Source organism: Kwoniella newhampshirensis, chromosome 4, assembly GCF_039105145.1.
Source record: "Kwoniella newhampshirensis strain CBS 13917 chromosome 4, whole genome shotgun sequence".
NCBI lineage: Eukaryota > Fungi > Basidiomycota > Tremellomycetes > Tremellales > Cryptococcaceae > Kwoniella > Kwoniella newhampshirensis.
The window spans coordinates 930623-953280 of NC_089958.1; the positions used below are offsets into that span (position 1 = coordinate 930623).

Here is a 22658-nt window from a genome sequence, read left to right on the forward strand (position 1 = left end):
AGAGTTCAACGCGACCAGGACATGACGGACTGAATGTCGATAATTTCTCCATCATATCCAACATCAGCTATCTTTCAATCATCAGTCCAGCCCAAAATGAGCTTGTCAAGCTTTGCTGTCGCTCAGCCCGGTGAGCTTATACCCTCGCGTCAGGTGCACGGTGATACCCAGCTGACCATGCTCGTAGAGATCCCTGAGAACGTACTGACCAGGCTTCGTCTGGGTGAGTGCTTTTGCTCCTTCGGCAGATCCTCCCCACCGGAGAACGAATCCAGCACCAGGGCCGTGTGCAGATCAGATACTGACTGCAGACCATCACCTGGTACAGACGATGCGAACAAGAAGGTCCGATATCACAGGTTCATGACCAAGGAAACGTTAGATTACCTCCAGGATCTGAGACCTAAAGTCAAGGGCTTCAAGCAGTTTTGGCTCTGCGTCTTGGTAAGTCGTCGTCCATCTACGGATCAATTCACCCTGGATGAATGCAATCAAGGATCATGCGACATGAAGCTGAACGGTACGACCGCAGTACAATCACGATGCCATCGGTCCTTACATCTCCTCGAAAATCGATCAACATGCCTTGTCTTTCCTCGAGGATATCGAGCTGACACAAGATACCGACGATTACAGGGAGTTCGAGCTCATCTTTGTGAGTCCGACCGTGTCTCCTTGCCTGTTCTTCCCCGGCGGGACATCCTCCATCTGGCTCTCACAAGCGAACGTAAATCCTGACGTTTTACGCCATTTTCCCGGCTTTTCTGCTTCACAGACCTTCGGCGAGAACCCGTATTTCAGCAACAACTCCTTGTCCAAGAAATACGTCCTCCATGACTCGGTCAAGGCAGCGCAAGAAGATGAGTCGGTCGAGGAACAACTGAGGAAGTTTGAGTTCACGAATTTGAGATCCCTGGTGAGTGGACAGGTCTTTTCACTCCCCATGTTGGCATCCAATGCTTGTGTCCCTTCTCGTGAAAGGGCGAGAACAGCTGGCTGACGATAAATGGCATAAATCGTAGGCGACAACCATCGACTGGAAGTCGGAAGACTCAAACCTTTGTGCCAAGTTGCCAAGACAGCTGCAAGGCGAGGCCGACGATCTCGAAGATGGGTACGAGGGTGATCCAGGATCTTTCTTCTGGTTCTTCCAAAACGCAGAAGATATCTTTGACGTGAGTCACTAGATCCTCCATTCCGCATAGTCAGATCTGCCCGTCACAACCGACAGGCAATGAACGACAGATGCTGATGTGTTGGCATCTTCTCCCCTAGATCGGAGACATCATTCGAGATGATTTGCTTCCCGAAGCTTTCGCCTACTTTGAAGGTCGAGGACCAAACTCGGGAGGCGATTCCGACGAGGAGGACGAGGAGGATGAATTGGACGAAGAGAGCGGGGATGACGACGAGGAGATCGATCTTGAAGATGAGGAAGACGAACCTATCAAGAAGAAGCGAAAGTTGGCCGGGAGAAAGTGAAGCGAGGCAGGCGATCGGTTGACTTCATCATAAGAAACGAACTTTTCTGCACACGCGACATATACGAGATAGACGTGAGATGTAATTAGCATGAATTATGAGCATGATGATTTTTGCATGGTACAGGTAGTCTAATATATCTCTGCGACCAAAGTGACTTATCTCGCAGTCATGTTGGATCTGTCGTGAAAGACTGTGTCAGTATCGGTCATTCGAGCGTAAGAATCCACCAGAAAAGCGATTGGAGACTGAAGGGACGACCTGGAAGGGACAGAAACGACACTGACCTATTCAAATAAGCGACCTTATGCCTCTCTTCCACCCATTTGTACACATCGCTCTGACCCTCCAACACCGCCAAGATCTCCCTCGCGATCCTCTGATCCCTCGGCACCCCACCCTTCCTCCCCCTCTCCGCGGCCTTCAAGATCCAAGCAACGCCCTGTCTCGTGCGTTGACGCTCGGTCATGGCTCGAGGGGTGAGGATCGTCTTGGCGGATTTCCGCATGGAGAGGACTTTGATGGATGGGGAAGAGAGGAGGATCGCTTGGCGTAGCAGGGGTTGAGGAGGGAGATTGGTCGTTTGTTGTCTGCGGGGGCAGGAGCGGATAGCAATCGGTCAGTGTCGGTACCTTAGCATCAAACGGCCCCGCAACAGAACAAATGACGATCCTTGGGACTCAAGGACTTCACTACACCACGACGCTCTCCTCTGAAGTCCAAACCACGTCGCACATCTCTTCACCTTCCACAGAGTCCACTATGATCTCTCTGTTTCAAGTAGTCGGCACCAACATCTCCCAACCAGTCCCATCTCTACTCGCATGGGAGCTACCTATATACTGATAGATGACCACAACTCACAACATCGTCATTATCCTCGAAACCATCTTCTGAGCCTCACTCTTCTTCCCGTCCTTCATCAAGCAATTCGTGAACAGATCCAAGCTCGGATCAACTTTCGGTGGTATCGCATCCGCCCCATACCCTCTGACCGCCACTGAATCTGCCAAAGCGCTTGGGGGGATAGGTGATGCGGTTGAGGATGAGGATGGGGAAGTTGATGAAGAGAGGATATCTCGGATCGCACCGAAGCCAGAAGGACGGGTCGTTTCCTCCACGGCGGCGGCAGGTCGACAGAGTCGAGCGGATGTCGAGAGGCGTCGGATAGAAGTGAGAGATGTTCGGACTGACATCTTGTGATATACGTGGGTTAGATGAGGTGGAATGGTTGTGTGCGAGAGAGAGGTATGCTATGATCTCAAAACGACCAGGTTGTATGATAGAGTCGAGTTCGAGTTTTGACTTTTGGAGATCAAAGGGGGAGTTTCCGCTCAGCTTTGTTTTCCCACGGTCGTCTCTGAAAAGTTGAAAAAGTCTACAGTCACTTCGTGTCTTGTTGCAGTCAGTAACCGTGAACGTACATATTTTCCACCGTGTTCAACAATAAATCCATCCTCATCGTCTGTCAGGTCATCCACTACGACAAGACAGTTTTAGCCAAACAAAATGGCCAAACGTACTTCCGAGGCAGCAGATCTGCCACCACCCAAATCCACTGCGAAAGGTCAGGGTACCGCTCGACCACCTGCAGCTGCTGGTGTTGATGAGGAGATGGGAGAGTTCGAGGATCGGTGGGAGGACGAGATTGAGAGTGAGGAGGAGGTGATGGATGCAGAGGCAGAGGGTGAGGGTGAGGGTGAGGATGGGGATGGGGATGGTGAGTTGCTGTCACCATATTGAGGCTTCTACAAGCGAGCGTCAGCGTCAGCAAGTTCTGATTCATCCACACCTTGGTATAGACGACTTCACACCCGCTCAAGAAGACTCGGCTCCTGCACCTGAACCCACTCAGACTTACTTGCCCGGTGGGGCTCTTGAAGCGGATGAGCATCTCGTTCCCGACAACTCCGTCTATCTTGCTCTTCACTCACTCTCATACGCCTGGCCATGTCTCTCTTTTGACGTCTTACACGATGACCTCGGTTCGGACCGAGCTACTTTCCCCCACACGGCATGGATCGTCACCGGAACGCAAGCTGGAGAAGTCCCGGGACAAGGATCCAAAGCGAAAGATGAGGTCGTGATCATGCGATTGGGCAATTTGGCGAAGACGCAAGGAGACGACGATGATTCGGATGCGGAGGATGGTGATGACGACGATCAAGATGGGACGGACGAAGATGCCACTTTGGATTTCTTATCGATCCCACATGTCGGTTCCGTCAACCGAATCCGAGCGGCACCCACATCGACCTCGAGCGGTTCAGCCGATCCATATCACGTTGCGACCTTCTCGGAAACGGGCAAAGTACACATATTCGACGTCAGACCCTATATCGACACTCTTGCCGGACCGTCATCTCGACCGAGACAGAAATCACCCATACACACAATCACCAACCACGGTCGATCAGAAGGGTTCGCAGTCGAGTGGGGTCAGACGGGTCTTCTGACCGGTGATATCGACAGGAAGATCTTCTTGACGACTTTGACACCGACAGGATTCTCGACCTCGTCACAACCGTATCTCTCACATACGAGCTCCGTCGAAGATCTCCAATGGAGCCCGAGTGAACCGACAGTGTTCGCTTCAGCTTCTGCGGATAGGACGGTCAGAGTGTGGGACGTCAGAGCGAAGGGGAGGAAGAGCGTGGTCAGCGTCGAGGCTCATGAGCAGGATGTCAACGTCATCAGCTGGAACAAGGGAGTGGAGTATCTGTTGGTCTCAGGAGGTGATGAGGGTGGTTTGAAGGTATGGGATCTGAGAATGTTCAAAGGGTGAGTGAGGGGGTATTCAATAATATCGCTTTTTCCGTCCTTCATCTGTAACGAGCTGACCATGAACCACCACCTTCCCCTTGTCTCACTATCCCACTCTGCACGTCTATCTATCCCCATTCGCTTACACTCTCTCGCACTCACATCCCCAACCACGCCACAGCACACCAACACCTGTCGCAAACTTCCAGTGGCACACCGCCCCCATCACCTCTGTCGAATGGCATCCCACCGACACGTCCGTCTTCGCCGCATCAGGCTCGGACGACCAACTCACCCTGTGGGATCTCTCAGTCGAACCAGACGAAGACGAAGCTCCCATCGTCACTCCTGCGACTAACGGTGTGTCGGCCGTCCCGCCCCAATTGTTGTTCGTCCATCAGGGTCAGAAAGATGTCAAGGAGGTTCACTGGCATCCCCAGATCCCGGGCATGGTCATCTCGACAGCATCCGATTCTTTCAATGTTTTCAAGACCATCTCATGTTAGTCAGGTGGTTTTGCAATTGTCCAAGGTGAACAAGTCATGGATATGTTCATAACACTTCTAAAAGATGGACATACTTCGGTACGGCTGGATGCTTGTTACAATACGACTTGCCAAACCCCATTTCATGACTTACAACGCTGTTACATTCTTGAAGGCATCTACGTACAACAAAGTCTGACCTGACGTTCTCGTTCATACCATGCGAAGATCCTGGACTCAGTAGGTGTAGAACAACCATATCTCTGCGTTGTTTGAGGCTCGGGTGGAAGGAGCCCGTTACAATTCCAAGGACATGCCCTTTCTGATGTTCGACCCCTTGCCCGGTCTATCTGGCTCCCTATCCCAACCATCTCCAAACTCCCTGTAACAAACAGATATCAATATGCACAACCGAGATCACTCATCTGATATCGAGATCAAACTCACCACTTGAAACAATCTGTACAATCGTCTTCTGACTCAGGTCTGGGCACACCACCATGTTTCTCCCAGCCCCCATGGTTGTCCTCATCATCATCTGGCTTATCATCTCCAGGCTTCCTCTTTCCAGGTCCCTTTCTTCCCCATGGTAACCACCAACTGTTCGCTTCCACCATTCTGTCACCTTGACTATCAGTTTCCGTACCTGGCCATGGGTCGGCCAAGACTTTGTTGATAATCTCGCCGATTCGATGGGTACGCAGATCAACAGACCAGCCTTTGACTGTCACGGTGTCGTACAGTATTGTTTGACCGGTATGACATTTTGACTCGAGAGCCTATAAGCAGGAAGTATGGGCTGTCAATTTCAATCTAAAGAGACGGAAAAGAGAATACCCACAAATCCAGCAGCATAACATCCCGAGTAAGCGCCGTTGCAAGCGCCCATGGGAATCGGATCGGCGGTATGGTATACATGAGTAATACCAGTCATGTTAGATGGCATTCCGGGTGGTAGAGGAAGATGCAGCCGTTGAGCGGCAAGGCGCTCGCCTGGTGCCTCGAAGGTGACAGCTGGTGCACCGAATGACAATGCGATGAGGGAGGAGACAGAGCCACCAAGCTGCACCGGGTGTTAGCTATCAGGAGTAGACCAATGGAAGAGAGTCACTTACCGAATGGCCAACAAGCCAAATAGTAGCGTTGGGATACATGTATGTGACGTTGTTGTACAGATTCTGTATTACAGATGATCAGAGAGCAATCTCAATGTAAAACATCGCCGACTCACTGTTCCTACCGTCGCGTAGACACTCTCAGCGACCAATGCATCCTCCAAACAAGTCTGCTCGCACTTCCATCCTCCTGCATAACAATCACACACCGGTGTCCAGGAGAAATCGACACGGGCGCAACAGCACGAGAAGAGTAGGTTGTCCTGCAGTTTTGAATTGATCATCAACATCTAGTCGTCCGAGACTGAGAGCATATCCGGACTCACATTGTACTTGTCGTTCTTGGCTGTCGGACCTCCTGAACCCAGTACACCAGCAGAAGTACCCTTGATGGAGATGACCACGGTTTCATTCTTCGGATCGGCGAACTATCAGGCAAAGAATGAGTCCGCAACCAACAGACTATGATGACTAGACTACACCAAAGCCATGCAGGCCGGATGAGGAAGGAGATGGTACAACTTTGACTCACCACATGGCCGCGTAAGCCATCCGCATTGGTCTCCCAACCGAATGGCATTGTCGCATTCCAATCTCCCACCGGCCACCATTCTCCACTGTCCGGGGTAACATATGCGTTACTCGTCATCTTCGCGAGGGTAATGACAGTTTGCCGATCTTTCATATCTGGTGCGACGACCTCGACATCTTCCCAATCACCATCCTCAGCCATCATATCGGGTGCTACCCATGTCCCCACGTCCGCCATCGGATCGATATGATCGTTAGATGTGCCTACGACGATACCAATCCCCCCCCTTGGATGACGATTCCTTCGACGTTGACGGTCGGAAAGTGCCCAAGATATCATCTCGGGCGGTCGGATTCGTGGTCTACGAATAGTTGTCTTTGTCGTTCGGATGCTGAGTGGGGAAGAGGAAAGGGCCGGGAGATCAGGGTCATCGTCTCCGAATGCATTGATCGGATAATCGTGTGCGTAGAAGGATGTAGTGGTGGATGAGTTGTGAAGCAGGAGGGTGGGTGATCTCGACCCGTTGTGGAAGGTGTGAACGTGGGCGAGAACAGGTTCAAAGGTGAGTGTTTCGGATGAGTCGAGCGTGGTTGTGGCAGGGTTGAGAAGTGGTACGAGTGAGGATGTCAGAGAGGCGATGAGCGGTATGTGCATGATGAGCATGCAGGTATGTTGGAGACTGGATTTGTATGCAAAGACAGGAGAGAGGAAATGGTTGATGATGGATGATAGATGATAGATGATAGACGATAGACGATAGACGACAGATAACGCGATTCTCATCCGGACGAGGCAACAGCCCGGGAATCGGATAACCACCCGTCAGATCTGTGTTATTGCTGGGTGGCAAATAACGGTGGGTTGTCACCCTGCGGTCATCATATCCTGCATCTACACATGCAATCAGCCAAAGACCATGACGATCGTCTTGGTGGTCCATGTACTTGCAGTTGTCAATGTTTGATCCATGTATGTATGCCCAATGCATGATCACACTCGATACAGAGGATTACACGCCCTTCTCATGCACTAAGTGGTGAACCAAATAAAGAAGCCACATCCCCCTCACTTTCGTGGCACGTGATCGAGAACATGACTACGAAACCTCCACTTGTGACGATCGCGATCCCGGTCTCCAACACCCGCTTTCACGTCTTTGTATCCACACCCGATTGGACCTCGGACTTCTTCTTCCACTTCTTCATATCTGATACCTATACTGAGCGACACAAGGATCGGAAGATGGTATCGACACGCTCCAAGAACCAAGGCTCCACAGCCCAAGCTGCTGGTGAGAAACGATCGGCGAGCAATAAGGATCAGCCGACTGCTAAAAAGCTGAAGAGGGAGGCGGAAGGAGGGGAGAAGACCGAGACGCAGACTAAGCTGGATGACATGGAGGGATTCGCTGGGACAGCTGACACCAAGGCGAAGGACGAGGAAGGGGAGGAAGAAGGCTCTGAGACGGAGGGCAAAGATCGAAAGGCTGAGGAAGGTCAGAATGTTGACGAAGGTGATGGGGAAGGTGACGATGTCGCAGCGGAAGTGCTGACTAAAGGGGATACGCCTGGTGTGGATGATGAGCCCAAGCATGGTGAGCTGAGGTTCACAATCACGGTCTGGCTTCGAACAGTCTAGTAGCCATTGTCTAATTTGCCCTATGGTTTATAGGTACCCTCGAATCTGGACATATCTACTTTCTTTACAGACCCAAGGTGGAAGAAGAGGATCCTGAGTCATTGGACGATGTTTCAAAGTAACTGATTCATGATCCCTCCCTCTCCCGGCCTCTTCACCTCAGAGTGGTCTCTCCTCTCGTCCTATTCCTGGTCTTTGACTACTTTTTTGGGAGTACGTCCATTGAAAACCCGCTGATGTCTGCCTTTCACAGATTCCACATCCTCCTCATCCCCAAATCATCACCCCACGACAAGGGTCATTTCCACCGTATCATCGAAGTAGGGAAGAAGAAGCTTCCTGACCCCGGAGCGAAGCATCAAGTGATCTGGGGCTTGGTCAGTGCTGCCAGCACCGATAAGGGTGATTTGAAAGATTCGTTCGGAGCGAAAGAGTATGATACCAAGACTCGGGGTGAGTCGTCGAAACCCCATCCAGATTTCATAAGCTACCAGTATATTATTTTCCCGAATTGAGCTGATACGCAACGTTCCAGGTCATCGACATCAACCTGCCGCACGTCCCGCCGCAAGAGGTCATTACATCCTCCACTCGCCACGAGACGAACTGGCCGATTCACCCGATCACAACAGGAAGAGGGATTTCAAGACTCTGATGGTGTACGAAATCACGACTCCTGCCCATCATGATTTTGGTCAAGTCCAATCAGAGTTGGGGATAGAGGAGAAAGGCGCTGTGGTCTTGCAGGTGAAAGATCCGGATGCGCCTAGTGTCAACAATCCCAGAGCTGCCAGTATTCCGAGGGAGAAGAGACCTCAGGTGAGTCACGAAATCTTACGGACCTGCTGTGAAACCTGTGTTGGTTTCTGGCTGGCTGTAAGTATGCATGCGTGTGGACTGAAGTATCTGGTATCGCATCGTATCAAGTACCCACCAAATCTCTCGAACTTGTTCCAGAATCGGAAATTCATCCCTGCGAACCCACCTTCCTTCCTCTATTATCCAGGTACCGAACTCCTGATCATCACCTCCCCACACGATTTACATGATAGTCTGGGTAAGAACGGAGACAAGGTGGCGAGCGATCTGGACAAAGATGCCGAGAAGGAAAGTGTGGATGTGGATGGGGCTTTGAAGGAATTGGGGTTGAGTAAGAAGGAATTTGAAGAGGAGGCTTTGGAGGGGGCTTGGGCCTGAATCTCTTAGGACAATCTTAATGTAACATATGTGTCCCAAGTTGAGAAGTCGATTCGGTCAGGCAAGGATGAGGATGAAATGCATCCAGCTGTATCTTGTCTGTAGGAGTCATGGTATAACTGTGCAGGGAGGGTTGTTATCATCGATACTGGGGTCATCGCTATCGTGGGTCATTGGAGGCACATTGCGGATGTTGAAATACGGTGTCTGAAGTGACAATCACACCGGGTGAAGCTCTTTCTTGGCATCATCTTCCCTCTCTTCGTCTTCTCTATTGTTAAAAGACGAAGACCATTAGCAATTGTCACCTAGCTGAAACATGACCATACTCTGACGGCTTTCTAAACTCCGGGGGCAGTGGTAAGAGGAAAAGCATGCACAGTCGAACTCACCGCTTCGCCTCATCCCCATAAAGCACCTCTTTCCTAACCTTCCTCTTCTCATCCTCCTCCGCACCACTATGCTCCTCCTCTGCCTTTTGTACCTTTCTCATCCTCTCTTGATGCTCCTCTTCTTCCCGCTGTGCGTTTCTTTGCAGTTCGGCCGATTTCTCCTCTTCCGTCGGCTCGTGAGACAGGTGCAAGCCTCTCTTGAAATGCGTGAAGAGGCCTCGCTGTTTCTTCGTAAAGTGAGAGTATTTCGATAGCCTAGTCAGTTGCGTGGTCAGCTCATGGTCCGTCCCGTCTACTCTACTGCCTTGTCGGTCGATGCACAGCTAGTCGGATGAAAGAGTGAAAAGTGAGCTAGATGATAAGCGCTGACTCACCCCCAAAGCGACTGCAGATCGCATCCATGTCAGCGATATCCGGAGTCCGACAAGCTGTCTACGCCAACTCACCAGAACACTCTTTGCCAACTTTACATGGGACAAGTCGACGCCCTTACTCTCCAGTTGGGCTATGAATGCGCGATAATGCTTTCGGACGATCTGTATCAGCTAGCTTTTCGACTGAGCCCAAGGAAGACCTAGCTCACTTCTATCGAGCTTCGGTAATGGCCACTGAGGGGATTGAGACTCTTGATCACCCCTTGCTTGACTACGATGATGCCAGCAGAAGTGACTTTGGTACCAGCGAGGACTAAGCGATGCATCAGACATGTTCCTATCTTCCTTGAGGAATGACTCACTCACAGGAAGAATGTTGGAAGGAACCACTCTGCTTGATGCCCACGAACAAGTTAAGGCTCATGTCGCTCACGTATATCCAGGCGTTCCGTCTGATGATGCAAAGAAGTATGAGCTGACCGTTCACCCAAACCCGTCTCTAACCCCAATCGCGCACCTGACTGTCTTCTTCAACAGCTTCTTCCTGATACCACCGGGAGTCAACCGCTTTCTCCTCTTTTCGAACCAGCCATCATCCTCCTTGTCCACACCTGCATAATGCGTGTCCTCATTGTCATCCAGGTCCGATCCCGCCGAGTAACTCCCCGTTGGATCACTTTCCGTCGAGTCGTCACTCGTTGTCTCGCTGGACCCCGTCGTCGTACTGTCATCTGTGTTGGCTGCCAATGGTGGCTCTGGATATGACTCTGACGAAGTGTCATCAGGAACGATGCCTGAGCCATCACCTGAATCCTTCCACTTTCCTGCAGCCGTGTCGACCAGCTCATCATTGCGTGCCCTGCGGGTAACATTGCGGTCAGGTCGATGATCAAGGAGATATCGAGACTTACCAGCGCAATCGACCATCTCTGTCCACTTTGACAAGGTAATTCAGTCGCTGCTCGGCCGACAGATATCTGATAGGCGGTAGAGGTCGTAAAGAGGTCAGCGCATCGGATGGGGCAAGAAGGGGCCAACACGCACATGATGCGCTCCTTCTCGAGCCTCTCCCGAGGTAGCTCTTCCAAGTCCAAAGCTTTGCCATCTCCTCTGTCAAGCCTAGGAGACGGTGGTTGTGAGTGTGAGCCTCCATGTCGATCTATCTTTGCGCGGTGTCTCTTACCATCTGAAGAAGTTGTCTTTCGTATCTGCTTCTTTCCACTTCCGGAAGTAATATTTTATGTTGCTCCCTGGCTATCGCGTCAGCTGAAGGATTCGGAAGTTGCCAGAGAGCAAGAAAGGTGTCTGCGTACCGTACCGATGCTACACACGAGGTGCGTCACCGTCAGCCCGTCCGCTGTCAGTACACGGGTGTCGTCTCACCTTGCCATCAATCATTTCCAGCCTATACCAGACCGATGCTAAGTTAGCGATTGACCGAACTCTGTCGCCTTTGACGTGTCTGTACAAATATCCCAACCCACCAATGCTGTTGCTCCAACGCCTTGCTATTGAAAGGCAACACCTCATTCTCATCCCTATCCTTCTTCCCGACTGGCAAGCTCAGACTACCCAGAAAAGTCGCCCGTCGAGCTTTCTTGACCTTCTCATCCAAGTCTGATGGCACCACAACGTGGGTATACGATGCCGATGGGGGATCGTACGTCCCGTCCGAGGCTTGGAGACGTATGGCGGCTTGAGTGGCGCGGTGCCATCGCGATTGAACGTCGTTCTTGTTCTCCAGTTGGGCTTTGGTGTATACCATTTCTCGTGTTTGTTTGACCAGATCGTTCCATCTCGCTTCGCGTTGTCTGAGCGAAGTTGTAGGGATCAGCTTCGCTCATGTCACAGTACCATGTAGCTGTACGAAAGAGGACAGGAAGATAGGAGAGGTATAGTGCTCTTCGTGTGATTTGCGAGACACGTTGCAGGACAGGTAGACTTTGATCCAAAGGAACCCAAGACAGACGTACAATCGCAACCCCTTGACTTGTTTCCTCCCCACATATCCTCTATAATATCTCTGAATCATCAATGCAGCCCTGATCTTATCATCCACGCCACTGGATCCCTCCATCGACCTATTCTCGTGATCGTGCTGATCCGTCCGTCCAAGATCATGCCCACGCCTCCTTTGAGATGACGGTTCGAACGAGTCATCCTTTTCTCTTCCATGATAGTGACTTCCATGATAGTGAGGTTGGATAGGAATATCAGATGCGAGGATGGGAGCTTCCAGCGAGTAGCTCTTTGAGGATGGACCGGCTTCGGTATCCTGCTCGTCTGTAGATCTCATCGGAACGGTCTGTTGGGCGTTGTGCTTAGCTAATTACAGATTGACTCAAAGAGTGCGATGAGGTTTTGAAGCAGTGAGTCAGCGCAGGCCGGATCTTACCGTTGATGGCGTCCCTCTGAGTCCCCTGATCGAATTCTACACAGCAGAACGACTCGAGGATGTCTAATGTATATGTATGCGAAAGTGATGAACAAATGCTAGAGACAATGTCAACGATGATATTGATGATGATGATGATGATGATGATGATGAATGAGGATTGTTTTGGTCGTAGCAGCGGTTACTTGACTGACTCGTTCCTGATGGTCAAAGTTCATCGAGTGACTCATCAAGCGAGACATTTCGGTAACGTCAGTGATAACGATAAACTCGAGTCCACATGAATTTGTACAAGTATCGTCCCCAATTTTCTCTTATCTAACTTATACAGTCGAGATCGTGTGTGCCTCAGAGCAAGTTCGTCTCAAAGCACAAAGATGCATTGAGAGGAACCGAGAACTACGAATACCAAACCCAGTGGGATATTTTTGTGTATTTCTAATTTTCTGCTCTGCCGAACCGCCCACTACAAACTAAACAAGATAGACAGCGAAATGAATTTTGCAATCTACTAAGCATCCACGACAGTGCCATACAAAAGAGCAATCTCCGGGAAATAATGCTGTTCCTTGTCAATCCCTCCATCAAGTAATACTGAGACTTGACTGTCCAGCTCGCGATCCGACCCGCAATCAGATTCGCAATCACTACAACCGGGAGTCTCACATTCTTCGGCTCCATCGCAATCCGAGCTCGAACTAGATAAGGACCGGAGCAGAGGCGGGGGAAGGCAAAGCTCGTCGACATAGTCATCCAGATCGGCGTAATAGATGGCCTCGTCGGGATAGGCAAGGTTATCATCGACATTGAGAGCACCAGAGATGGTGAAAGGAGAAGGAGGCATGAGTGTCGGTGAGTTGAAAGGTTGGATGATAGGCTGAGGCGGCTGCGAGTCTGTATCACCAGCACGTCTGTGGCCAGAGGTGTACCTCACTCCATAGGTGTGATGATGACGAAGATGGTGATGACGATGATGACCTTGAATAGTCTTCTCGACCTCGTACTCATCTTCATCTTCTTCGGCGACATCGGAGACTGGGCTGACCTCGACCGTGGCAGACGCCATGGCGGCGACCTCAGAGAGTGAAGCAATGGTGATCGGCACCACTGGAGGTGAAGTCGGAGAAGTCGGAGTAGGGAAAGTGAAAGCCTGGATGCCTTCGAATTCGTAGTCGAAATCGTAGACCGGTTCCGAAACATCGCTCTCAACCCATTCGTGTGAAGTCTCTGAGTCGCCGACGTAGGCAGAGTCTTCGTCACCAATGTTGGACATGAGATCTTCGAACCACCTCGCCTCCCTCTGTTCCCCTTCCAAGTCCTCATCCTCGTTCGTCTCATCCTCAACCTCCTCGCTGACGACGGTCAGGCCCATGGCACTCATGGCGGACCAGTCATTCATCTCCACGACTGAACCTTCTTCCACGCTCTTCCAAGCGCTACGAACGGCCTCGCGGACGACGACGCCCTTCCACAATCCGTGACCTCCGTCGTGGAGGTCGTCGTCGAGTGACGAGAGCTTTTGCTCGGAGAGGTGAAGGAGACGGTGCCCAAAGGGCGTGAGAGCGGGACGTGAATCAGGAGATGTGAATCGCATTTCGTCGGAGAAGTCCGAAGCGTGGGAAAGAGAAGTCTTCTTGTTGTTGTGACGCTTCGTTGCTGAAGCCTTGGTGTTGTGATTGTAGTTGTATTCCGTAAAGACGGCCGATTGATCCGTGACAGTAACGTATTCGTTCGATGGGGTAGCCAGACCGGCGTTTGGCATGAAGCCGCTCAAGGGTCGCTGTACTGAAGTGGGTCTGGGAAATCCGACTGGGTCGATGATTCCTTGGTTGAGACTGTTGTTATCTTGCCTGGTGAACCTCGGGCGTGTGCGACTATCTTGAAAGGTGACATGTTGAGTGGCGGTCTGTGTGTTGAAACGGACGATTGAGGTAGACAACGTGTTGGTTGTGGACGTGTTAGGTAGAGGTATAGGTAGGGGTGATATGTTTGTTGTTGTTTGTTGGGTCAAGACGCGTGCGCGAGAGAGAGGTGAGAAAATCGCGATTGTTGTCTAGTCGTCGGCTGGAAGTGGTAAAACGATGCGGATGCGGAATCAAATACTTAGCAGCACATCTCGATTCTGGACGCGCTGTGTGAATATGTGAATGACGAGTGACGAGCTTGTTGGACGAAGAAGAAAAGAAAAAGAGAGGGGGGGGATGGATATAAAAGTCAGAATGAGGAGGTTTATATATGTCGGCTTTGAGGATGAAGAGTCGAGTCAACTCGATATCAACTGTATCAGGATAAGGTCCAGAGGCTTAGTAAACTCGTTTGTCAGCCCAGGTCCAAATGGTAGTACATAACCCTCTTGTCTGCTCTCGGCTCCGGTCATTCGGTCACCTTTGCTGCATACCCATTCGGGAAGGTGACCGTATCTCCTGTACTCGAGTACTACTGTTTTCCCTCAATCTTATCGGTCTCATGCGAAACCCCTTTTGCCCGCTTTTCGGTCAGTCATTTTTATTCATTCTCTCATTCCTATGACACAGCCTTTTGTCCCGCTGTGCGCACTCTCCTTGTGTAAATCAGATGTTATGAGTAGTCCAGTCGGATGCAGGCCTTGTTGCTTGGATCGGGCCGCATGGCCGATGAGACGGTCACTATCACTGTGTGCGTGCGATGGGACCACCGACTAGTCCTTGCCCGATGCCCCGGAAGAGAGGACCGTGACGGTCATCTGCGAGAGAACGACCTGCGGAGACCAAGAACCATGTCCGAAAGAAAAAAAAAAGTTGACTGGACCGAAAGGAGGTTACCGATTGGGATCGACAGACGTCGATTTGGCACGGAAAGGGTAAAATTAATTCCCCTACTATTGACCCCTCGGCTTCTGAACGGGAAGGACTACTGCTGACTACCTGTGAATCAAAAGGCGATCGAACGATACCCTGCTTTTTGGATTTCGGTCTGCGAACCCGTTTGTAGAAAATCTCCCTTTGTCTGATAAAGTGAACCCCTTGATCGATCCTCCGCTGCTCGGAAGCTGTCCAACTCGGTCTGGCATATCGGGTACTCAATTTGGTCGTTCCGAGAGGATCAGAGCAGAACCCGCGTTCCGTGATCGGGTCCGGATAGGCGCTCGAGGGGACGCTGACGCGACTTGTATCAGTTTGCAGTGTCAGGAAACGAACAGTCGGCCGACGACAGATGTCGCCGGGTAGTTCACGATTGACGTGGAGGGTCTCCACGTCAGCTAATGAGACGCTACCGCTAAACCTCGTCCGAGGTATACGTGGACGTCTGAGACAGGTTCTAGCGCCGCGCTCAACAGCTATCTTGACAACTACCTCTGCCTATCAGATTACCCATGCATCTATGTATCGTTCCGAAATGACGGACGAGAAATCACGACGCGTCTCTGCAGATACTCAATGGCGCCATCTCCACTTGGCTTGGGTTTCTATTTCAGCAGGTCATCGACGAAAGCTGAAAAGGTATCGCACACTTTGTCGGGAGGATGATCCGATTTTTCGGCGTCGGGTCGATACTTGCCTGTCCGAACTATTACCGTGACCATTTGCAATCTATCAGCCAAATCGTTTCTCCCGGAGTGTATGCGGCGGCCGGTCACGCGCCAAGTTGTGCGTTTGAATGAAGACCCATTGTCCACTGGAGGAAGAACAACATACCTAAGATTCGCTTGAGACCCAGTTCTCTTGCACCTTCGCCTAGATCATTGTTCACATCATCGCCGATGACTGCCACCTCATCTGGTCGAATGCCCTCTCTGTCCGCTTCCAGTCTCTTCAGAGCAAGTTGGAAGAATCCCTTTGTGGGTTTACCGACGATCTCAGCCTTCATACTTGTTGCCTCTTCCAATGCACGGACAAATGGACCTATCCCCAACGAAAGGCCCGCTGGCAGATCGGACGATGCGGGAGATTGCATATACATCGCCGCGTGAGGTGCGATCAATGCAGGTGTGGATATGGTTGTGTGGTCCGGTAGGGTTGCTGCTGAGGACGGTGAGATGGGTTCGCCTTTGAGCACTCGGAAAGCTTTGTTGAGACCTTGGTAGGATAATGATTCTTCGTGTAATCCCAATATGACGGAGTCATATCCTTTCTCGTCAGATGACGACGGCAGAGAAGCGAACTCCTCTTTCGCAGATGGCGACATGAGCAAAAGTGGCCGTCTATATTCAATCCTTTGATGAGCTGAAAAGGCCCTATGTCTCGAGGACAAGGCGACGTGAAGCCCTAAAGGACTCACTTCAACCCTCTGTCCTCGACAAGTTGTCGACATGCTCCGAGACTCGTCATCAGATCTTCTTGTTCAGCTCTGAAGCCCATATCCCGGAGCTTCTTCAACAGGCTCGCGGAAGACTCTTTCGTGGAATTCGAGCTATGTATCCCTGTCAGCCCTGCTGTTCAGTATGGATAGACCTGCCGCCGAAGCCAATGACTTACCAGAATATGAAAGGTATGCGAGCAGCTCGGAGTCTGTCGATGGCTGTCACTGCATTGGGAGTAGAATCATGGCCGATGTGAAGAGTACCGTTGAGGTCGATAAGAAGGGCTTTGAGCTTGAGAGGGCTACGTGATGACCTGAGATGTCAGCTAGACCAACGGAGTAGAGACTTTCGAATGTACCGACTTTGGCATGATCCTGTGTATGCAACCTGGTCAATGTTGGTCGGGGCTATCTGTCTATTCAGTCTGGCTTTCTGCTTCATCGTAAAAAGTTAGCAAGAGTAACTTGCATCGTGCGTTGCACGGTGATTAACATGTTTGTCCAAAACATTGGAGCCCCGGATTGTCGATGATCCACTTTCTGCTTAGGCTTCTTCTGATCAAAATGATCGTCGACAAGCGTATGTCTGATCGCTTCGATTATTGGGTTCGCTTTCGGGATCTTACCTGGATGCGAGGCTGGAGCTTCTCCCGCACCATCCCGACTCCCAAGACTCTTACCCTCTCGGCTACTCCCCCACCTTGCAATGTCCGTCGCTATCGTCCAGGGATCTTCGTCCGGTCTAGGTCTAGCTTTGACTCGGCATATCCTCCGGAATACGAATCTCACCGTATATGCACTCACTCATCAATCTTCCTCTACCAATGTCAGGGATCGCATCACCTCCAATCTGGATAAGGGTAAAGAGAGGTTGACGGTTCTATCAGAAATCGATGTGAGAGAAGAAAGGGGGCTGGAAAAGGCTGCAGAGACAGTCAGACATAGGGAGGGAAAGGGTTGTGTTCGACTTGTAGCGTGTCTAGCAGGTGTGGTGAGTTTGGGATAGACACGAGACCAATCATAACACTATCGATCGAGCAATCAGTCTGATCATGTGCAATGCACGCTCAGCTTCATCCGGAAAAGTCACTGGGAGTCATCGATCTCCAAGCTGCTCTATCCACATTCCAGATCAATACCCTCGGCCACCTTCTCACCTACAGACACTTTGTCCCCTTGATACCGAACAAACGCGAGTTCAGAAGTCTCACCACGTCATGGCACGAAACTGAAGATCCTGCTCGAGGACTTGTGAGTGGTGGGAACAGCTTGTGTTTCTCGCTTAGTGCCAGAGTCGGCAGCATAAGTGATAATGAACGAGGAGGATGGTATTCGTATCGGGCGTGAGTGCTCGTCCGTCGTTTGCTCTGCTGCTTGACTGAGCTGAGAGTCGTGACACTTTCTTGGATGCGATTTCAGCTCCAAGGCAGCTCTCAATCAGGTGATACGATGTCTAGATCACGCAGTGAGTACCGTCGACCAAGACGTCCAAACGATAAAATGTATCGTCATTGACTTGAGCGATAGCTGGTGAACAAGTCGTCATCGGCAATAGCCGTGGGCTATCATCCAGGAACGGTCCTCACTTCTTTCACATCGCCTATAATAGGGAAAGATGCGAAACCAGATCTCGAGCACGGTCGATTGACGGTAGACCAAGCCATACAGCATATGACGGATGTGATGGGCAAGGTGAATAGGACGGAAGAGGACAAATGGGGTGGAAGATGCTGGGATTGGAGAGGGTCTCGGGTGGAATGGTAGTCTGCCATAGCGAGATCTCAGTCTCAGTCTCAAGGCGGGTATTCCCTATTGAGCATATTACCTTTCATAATTGCCATATCGCCATGTATCAGCGCAGCTGACACCTTGTGCACACAAAGAGAAAGGCAAACTGCCTTGATCTGGTCTAACACGGGCTCATTGATCTATCCCTTGATGCCACCGAACGTCCTTTGATCCTCCTAACGGTCCTTTGAGCATTGTGTCACCGTTGTCGTAGCACTGATTTTGCATCGATTTCAGGCGACATCCACCCGCTCAGTCACCTCGGTATGACTGTCATGCTCCTGTCTTCAACCACTAGTAATCGTGGAGTTAGATATCAGCCAGCCAGCAAACTCGTGTCAGAGTAGGGGGTACTATACTTACCTTACTCGCGAACAGACATGTCCCCGATAGACTTGGGTAATATCGGGGGTGCCATCAATGGAGCCATCACAACAGCTGTAGACGGCGCGGAAGGAGCCGCGTCCACCGCTATTCAAGGTGCTGCAGGGGCTGCCACGACAGCTGTGAAAGGTGCAGAGGGAGTAGCCAGTACTGTCCAAGGAGCTATCGCTACCGCTTCGGTGGGTTCCAGTGCCGACGACTCTTGATATGACCAAGGATCGTTGCTGACCTTGCCTGTCTGATGAAAATAGAGTGCTGTAGGAGGCGGTATTGTGAGTGTGTTTTGAAAAGTCCACAACCGAGATTTGTGTTCGTTCGTTGATCAATTTACTGCCTTCAGAGTGACATAAATAACGCAAAGGGGATGTTGAAGTGGTTTGTTGCCGTTCAAAACGTGAGTGTGCGATCGCGATGTCGCTGGACTGCAGTAGTCGCTGACATCGAGGATCGTATATCTCTCAGTGGATAACCAAAGTAAGTTGCCAATCCTCAGCTTAGCTCGTATGGCAGCTTATAACGGTGACTGGTTGGAACTAGATCGAAGGGTACTGGAACCATTACATGAACTTGATCATCTTCAGTGAGTCCGCACAGACATCCGACGTTCTTTCTGGGTGATCGTCCCTGCACCTGTCTGACGGAAGCCGTCCTTCAGTCGTATGCCTGATCATCGCCATCTACGTGATCTGTATCCTCTACTGCTGTTATCATTTCGTGCACGATTTCTGCCGTTGTTGTTGCTGTTACATCAAGTGTACATATCACGTGGAACGATTCTGTTATCGGCATTGCAAGTCATGTATCAACACAGAACGTCACAAGCGTCATCTTCGACAATCAAACGCCCAGCAGGACGACCAGAATGACCGAGGGTCGCAAGGGGGAGGTGATGGAGAGGGATATAGACATGGATGTAGTCGATTTTGTCTCGGTTGCGTACCTGACAAAACGCGTCTCGATCTCGAAAGACAACATGGCGATCTGTCAAAGGGATGGTTTGACCCCACCTACGCCGTAAGAGCTTGTGGGAGGTATGAGCTCCCAAACGATCCTTTGCAGAGGAGTAAGTGGCATTGGTGGGGACACGAAGATACCCTGATACATCGATGGGTGGAGAATACCCTCGAGTGTTTTGGGACGACCGTGGACAAGGAGAAGAGGCTGTTGAAGGAACTGAGAAGTAAGCAGAAGAGAGAACAGTATTGGACCGACTTGGTGGACAGGACGGAAGATCTGGGTAAAAGGGTAGGAGGTGGAAATGACGATTGGAGAGGGAGGGTACATGAACAGTGGGCAAGAGGCGTGGGGCTGGCGAGTCAGTTGGAGAGACGAATGACGGGGGAAGAGAAGAAGCTGCTGAGGAGAGCTGAACAGCAGTTGGGTTGGACGAGGCGAGGCAGAGCTAAAGGAGACGGCATGGAGGTGAACGAGCAGTCGAGCAGGAAGGGAGAAAAAGAAGAGTCTGCGTAGATATGTATCCTGCGATACATTCAGGAAGGGTAAGCCTCCGCTGAGCACGATCGAATGATGTCCATCAGTCTGTGGCTCGGCGTACTGTAGTTAGGCCATTTACTCTCAGTTGAAGACCTTGAAACATCTCTCAATACATATGTCGCACCATATTGCCATGCTCTCTTTTGGTTGCCTCATGCATGGACAACCGACTCCATAACGATATTTGTATATATCAGTATTCACGATGCCACACCTCACCCGCATGACGTGGCATTTCTTTTAACCATTCCAGCCCTTATCAAATATCCAGATTTCTTCGTGACCTGCATCCACTTTTGACGTCCACCTCTTCCAACTTTGTTTTCCTACCAAAAACAAATCTTCACCTGTACACAATCACCTACCAAACATCGCATCATGGCAAGAGCACGAAGAAAGAACAGAACGCATCTCAAAGGGCCTGCCAAGGGTGAGACCGAGGTGAGCGCTGTGCATGAGCTCGATACTGCAATCATCATCGAATACTGAATTGCCCGGTGCTGGTCGTAGGAGAACGTACCGAAATCGTTCGTCATCAAAGTGAGCTTTAGCAGCCTATTTGATCCTTACGTCGAGGGCTGAGCTGACAAATGGGAGAATAGTCTGGCGTCGTGACAAAATCCATAGCGCAGCTTGTAAGGGATACGCGAAAGCTCATGGAACCAAATACTGCTACCCGTTTACGAGTGCGTCTGATTTCTTTCCACTTCCTCACTAGTCATTAGCGAGCAGAGATCCTGTGGTTGACCCAATGGCCCGCATAGGAACGACCAAATGCCCGATTAAGAGACTACCTCACCATCGCCCCTACCCTGCACGTCACCCACCTTATGGCTTTCACTCTGACCGACGCTGCCAACGTCCACCTTCGAGTCGCTAGATTGCCCCAAGGCCCAACATTGACCTTCAGAGTGCAAAGATACAGTCTGATGAAGTATGTGCCGCCCTCCCGCTTGCTGCGTGGTCAATGACAAGCATTTCAGCTGATGTATGATTTGTCATCGCAGAGACCTTGTCCAGTCGTCACTGAGAAATGTAGGCAAATCACCTGGAGGAGAGTACCGTAATCCCCCATTGGTGAGCTGTCGTACAAGTAGTTCCTGCTCAGCTGACATCGTCATCCAGCTCGTCCTTAGTAACTTTCAACAACCTAACGATGGGCCTGCTCTTCCCCAATTACGTCTGATGAGCACCATGTTCCAGGGACTATTCCCTCCCATCCAGGTAGAAAAGGTACGTCACTCCGAGAGCCGGGAGACCACAAAGCTGATCTCTCCATCTCACGTAGTCCGCTCTTCCCACATTCCGTCGAGTCCTTCTTCTCTCATACTCTCACACTACCGGCTGCATCTCTTTCCGACACTACACCATCACTGTCAGACCTCACGGTGTTTCTCGACGGGTCCGAAAGCTCATCACTGCCACTGGGACAGTCAAGACATCCCGTCGTGCGCCCGATCTCTCAAATACCGAGGATATCGCCGACTATCTCCTTCGTCGTGCGGGATCCGAGTCAACGGCCGGATATGAGAGTCAGAGCGAGACCGAGGCGAGCGAAGCGGAGAGTGATACCAACGCAGTTGAGCTGCCGGAAGATTATGTCGGGCGAGGAAACAAGAAGGGAGAGAGAAAAGCTGTCAGACTGGTAGAGACTGGACCCAGGATGGAGCTGAAGCTTGTCAAGGTCGTCGAGGGCTTGGTAGGAAGTAAGCGTGGGGAAGGGGAGACAGTCTTCCACGAGTTTGGTGAGTCTGTCAGATCATGTCTCAACAGCAGGTCGTCATGGACTGACTTGTCTTGTAGTGCACAAATCCAAATTTGAGGCGAACAGACTTCAACAAGCACACGATGAACGACGCAAGGCCAAGGAGGCCCGACGGGCTGAGCAAGCCGCTAATGTGGCTAGGAAGAAGAAGGCTGCCAAGGGCAAAGGAAAGGCGGACGATGGGGATGAAGATGATGAATCGGACCAGGAGCCCGACGTGGAAGGCTTGTCAGATATCGATCCCGAGGAAGAGCTCGAGGCTATGAGGAACCGTAAGGTCCAAATCGAAGAGGGTGACGAGGACTTTGCCTATGAGGATGGTGTGGCGGATGACGAAGATGATGATGATGAGGATGAGGATGAGTGGGATGCGGATGTCGGTGCTGGTGATGTCAGTTCTGAAGAGGAAGAAGAAGAGGTGGATGAGAGCAGCGAGGATGAGGCTGTACGACCACCGCCCAAAAAGCGGGCCGGCAACAGGAAGTGATGCACGAGATGCAATGCATATCCTGATTATACATATTGACATAGATATAGTGATGATGGTCGTAAGCTGAACATATGTGATTGATCGTC

The 22658-nt window shown here is 51.0% G+C and overlaps 11 protein-coding genes across 11 annotated transcripts; 6 read left to right on the top strand and 5 right to left on the bottom strand.

Annotated features, from left to right (window-relative positions):
- Positions 1-96: 96 nt before the first annotated feature.
- On the top strand, positions 97-1482 carry IAR55_002330 (uncharacterized protein; the record flags this gene model as incomplete). The annotated part of the gene is made up of 7 exons (XM_066945445.1): positions 97-130; positions 188-223; positions 329-444; positions 533-655; positions 776-916; positions 1023-1175; positions 1276-1482. The coding sequence occupies 7 exons, from the start codon at positions 97-99 to the stop codon at positions 1480-1482; spliced, it is 810 nt and encodes a 269-aa protein (XP_066804134.1).
- Positions 1483-1640: 158 nt separating this feature from the next.
- IAR55_002331 (mitochondrial 37S ribosomal protein uS7m) lies at positions 1641-2678 on the bottom strand (the record flags this gene model as incomplete). The annotated part of the gene is made up of 3 exons (XM_066945446.1): positions 1641-1662; positions 1770-2072; positions 2347-2678. The coding sequence occupies 3 exons, from the start codon at positions 2676-2678 to the stop codon at positions 1641-1643; spliced, it is 657 nt and encodes a 218-aa protein (XP_066804135.1).
- A 313-nt stretch (positions 2679-2991) lies between these two features.
- On the top strand, positions 2992-4751 carry IAR55_002332 (uncharacterized protein; the record flags this gene model as incomplete). The annotated part of the gene is made up of 3 exons (XM_066945447.1): positions 2992-3175; positions 3285-4263; positions 4427-4751. The coding sequence occupies 3 exons, from the start codon at positions 2992-2994 to the stop codon at positions 4749-4751; spliced, it is 1488 nt and encodes a 495-aa protein (XP_066804136.1).
- Positions 4752-5027: 276 nt separating this feature from the next.
- On the bottom strand, positions 5028-7031 carry IAR55_002333 (uncharacterized protein; the record flags this gene model as incomplete). Its single annotated transcript, XM_066945448.1, has 7 exons — positions 5028-5112; positions 5178-5509; positions 5572-5793; positions 5846-5908; positions 5962-6108; positions 6172-6273; positions 6378-7031. The coding sequence occupies 7 exons, from the start codon at positions 7029-7031 to the stop codon at positions 5028-5030; spliced, it is 1605 nt and encodes a 534-aa protein (XP_066804137.1).
- A 588-nt stretch (positions 7032-7619) lies between these two features.
- On the top strand, positions 7620-9212 carry IAR55_002334 (uncharacterized protein; the record flags this gene model as incomplete). The annotated part of the gene is made up of 5 exons (XM_066945449.1): positions 7620-7971; positions 8049-8133; positions 8269-8468; positions 8551-8834; positions 8943-9212. The coding sequence occupies 5 exons, from the start codon at positions 7620-7622 to the stop codon at positions 9210-9212; spliced, it is 1191 nt and encodes a 396-aa protein (XP_066804138.1).
- A 219-nt stretch (positions 9213-9431) lies between these two features.
- Positions 9432-12274, bottom strand: IAR55_002335 (uncharacterized protein; the record flags this gene model as incomplete). Its single annotated transcript, XM_066945450.1, has 14 exons — positions 9432-9483; positions 9605-9859; positions 9979-9989; positions 10051-10128; positions 10188-10291; positions 10345-10430; positions 10496-10837; positions 10890-10955; positions 11023-11097; positions 11162-11228; positions 11292-11301; positions 11362-11383; positions 11463-11789; positions 11952-12274. 14 exons carry the CDS (start codon positions 12272-12274, stop codon positions 9432-9434), a joined length of 1818 nt encoding a protein of 605 aa, XP_066804139.1.
- A 610-nt stretch (positions 12275-12884) lies between these two features.
- Positions 12885-13967, bottom strand: IAR55_002336 (uncharacterized protein; the record flags this gene model as incomplete). Its single annotated transcript, XM_066945451.1, has 1 exon — positions 12885-13967. One exon carries the CDS (start codon positions 13965-13967, stop codon positions 12885-12887), a length of 1083 nt encoding a protein of 360 aa, XP_066804140.1.
- A 1851-nt stretch (positions 13968-15818) lies between these two features.
- IAR55_002337 (TIGR01458 family HAD hydrolase) lies at positions 15819-17022 on the bottom strand (the record flags this gene model as incomplete). The annotated part of the gene is made up of 5 exons (XM_066945452.1): positions 15819-15919; positions 16048-16553; positions 16631-16762; positions 16828-16953; positions 17015-17022. The coding sequence occupies 5 exons, from the start codon at positions 17020-17022 to the stop codon at positions 15819-15821; spliced, it is 873 nt and encodes a 290-aa protein (XP_066804141.1).
- Positions 17023-17357: 335 nt separating this feature from the next.
- IAR55_002338 (uncharacterized protein) lies at positions 17358-18415 on the top strand (the record flags this gene model as incomplete). Its single annotated transcript, XM_066945453.1, has 4 exons — positions 17358-17642; positions 17723-17994; positions 18071-18116; positions 18179-18415. The coding sequence occupies 4 exons, from the start codon at positions 17358-17360 to the stop codon at positions 18413-18415; spliced, it is 840 nt and encodes a 279-aa protein (XP_066804142.1).
- A 404-nt stretch (positions 18416-18819) lies between these two features.
- On the top strand, positions 18820-20293 carry IAR55_002339 (uncharacterized protein; the record flags this gene model as incomplete). The annotated part of the gene is made up of 6 exons (XM_066945454.1): positions 18820-19002; positions 19075-19095; positions 19164-19217; positions 19286-19297; positions 19361-19403; positions 19479-20293. The coding sequence occupies 6 exons, from the start codon at positions 18820-18822 to the stop codon at positions 20291-20293; spliced, it is 1128 nt and encodes a 375-aa protein (XP_066804143.1).
- Positions 20294-20695: 402 nt separating this feature from the next.
- On the top strand, positions 20696-22569 carry IAR55_002340 (uncharacterized protein; the record flags this gene model as incomplete). Its single annotated transcript, XM_066945455.1, has 8 exons — positions 20696-20758; positions 20828-20857; positions 20920-21003; positions 21082-21251; positions 21325-21394; positions 21443-21550; positions 21606-22062; positions 22121-22569. 8 exons carry the CDS (start codon positions 20696-20698, stop codon positions 22567-22569), a joined length of 1431 nt encoding a protein of 476 aa, XP_066804144.1.
- Between the last annotated feature and the right edge of the window lie 89 nt (positions 22570-22658).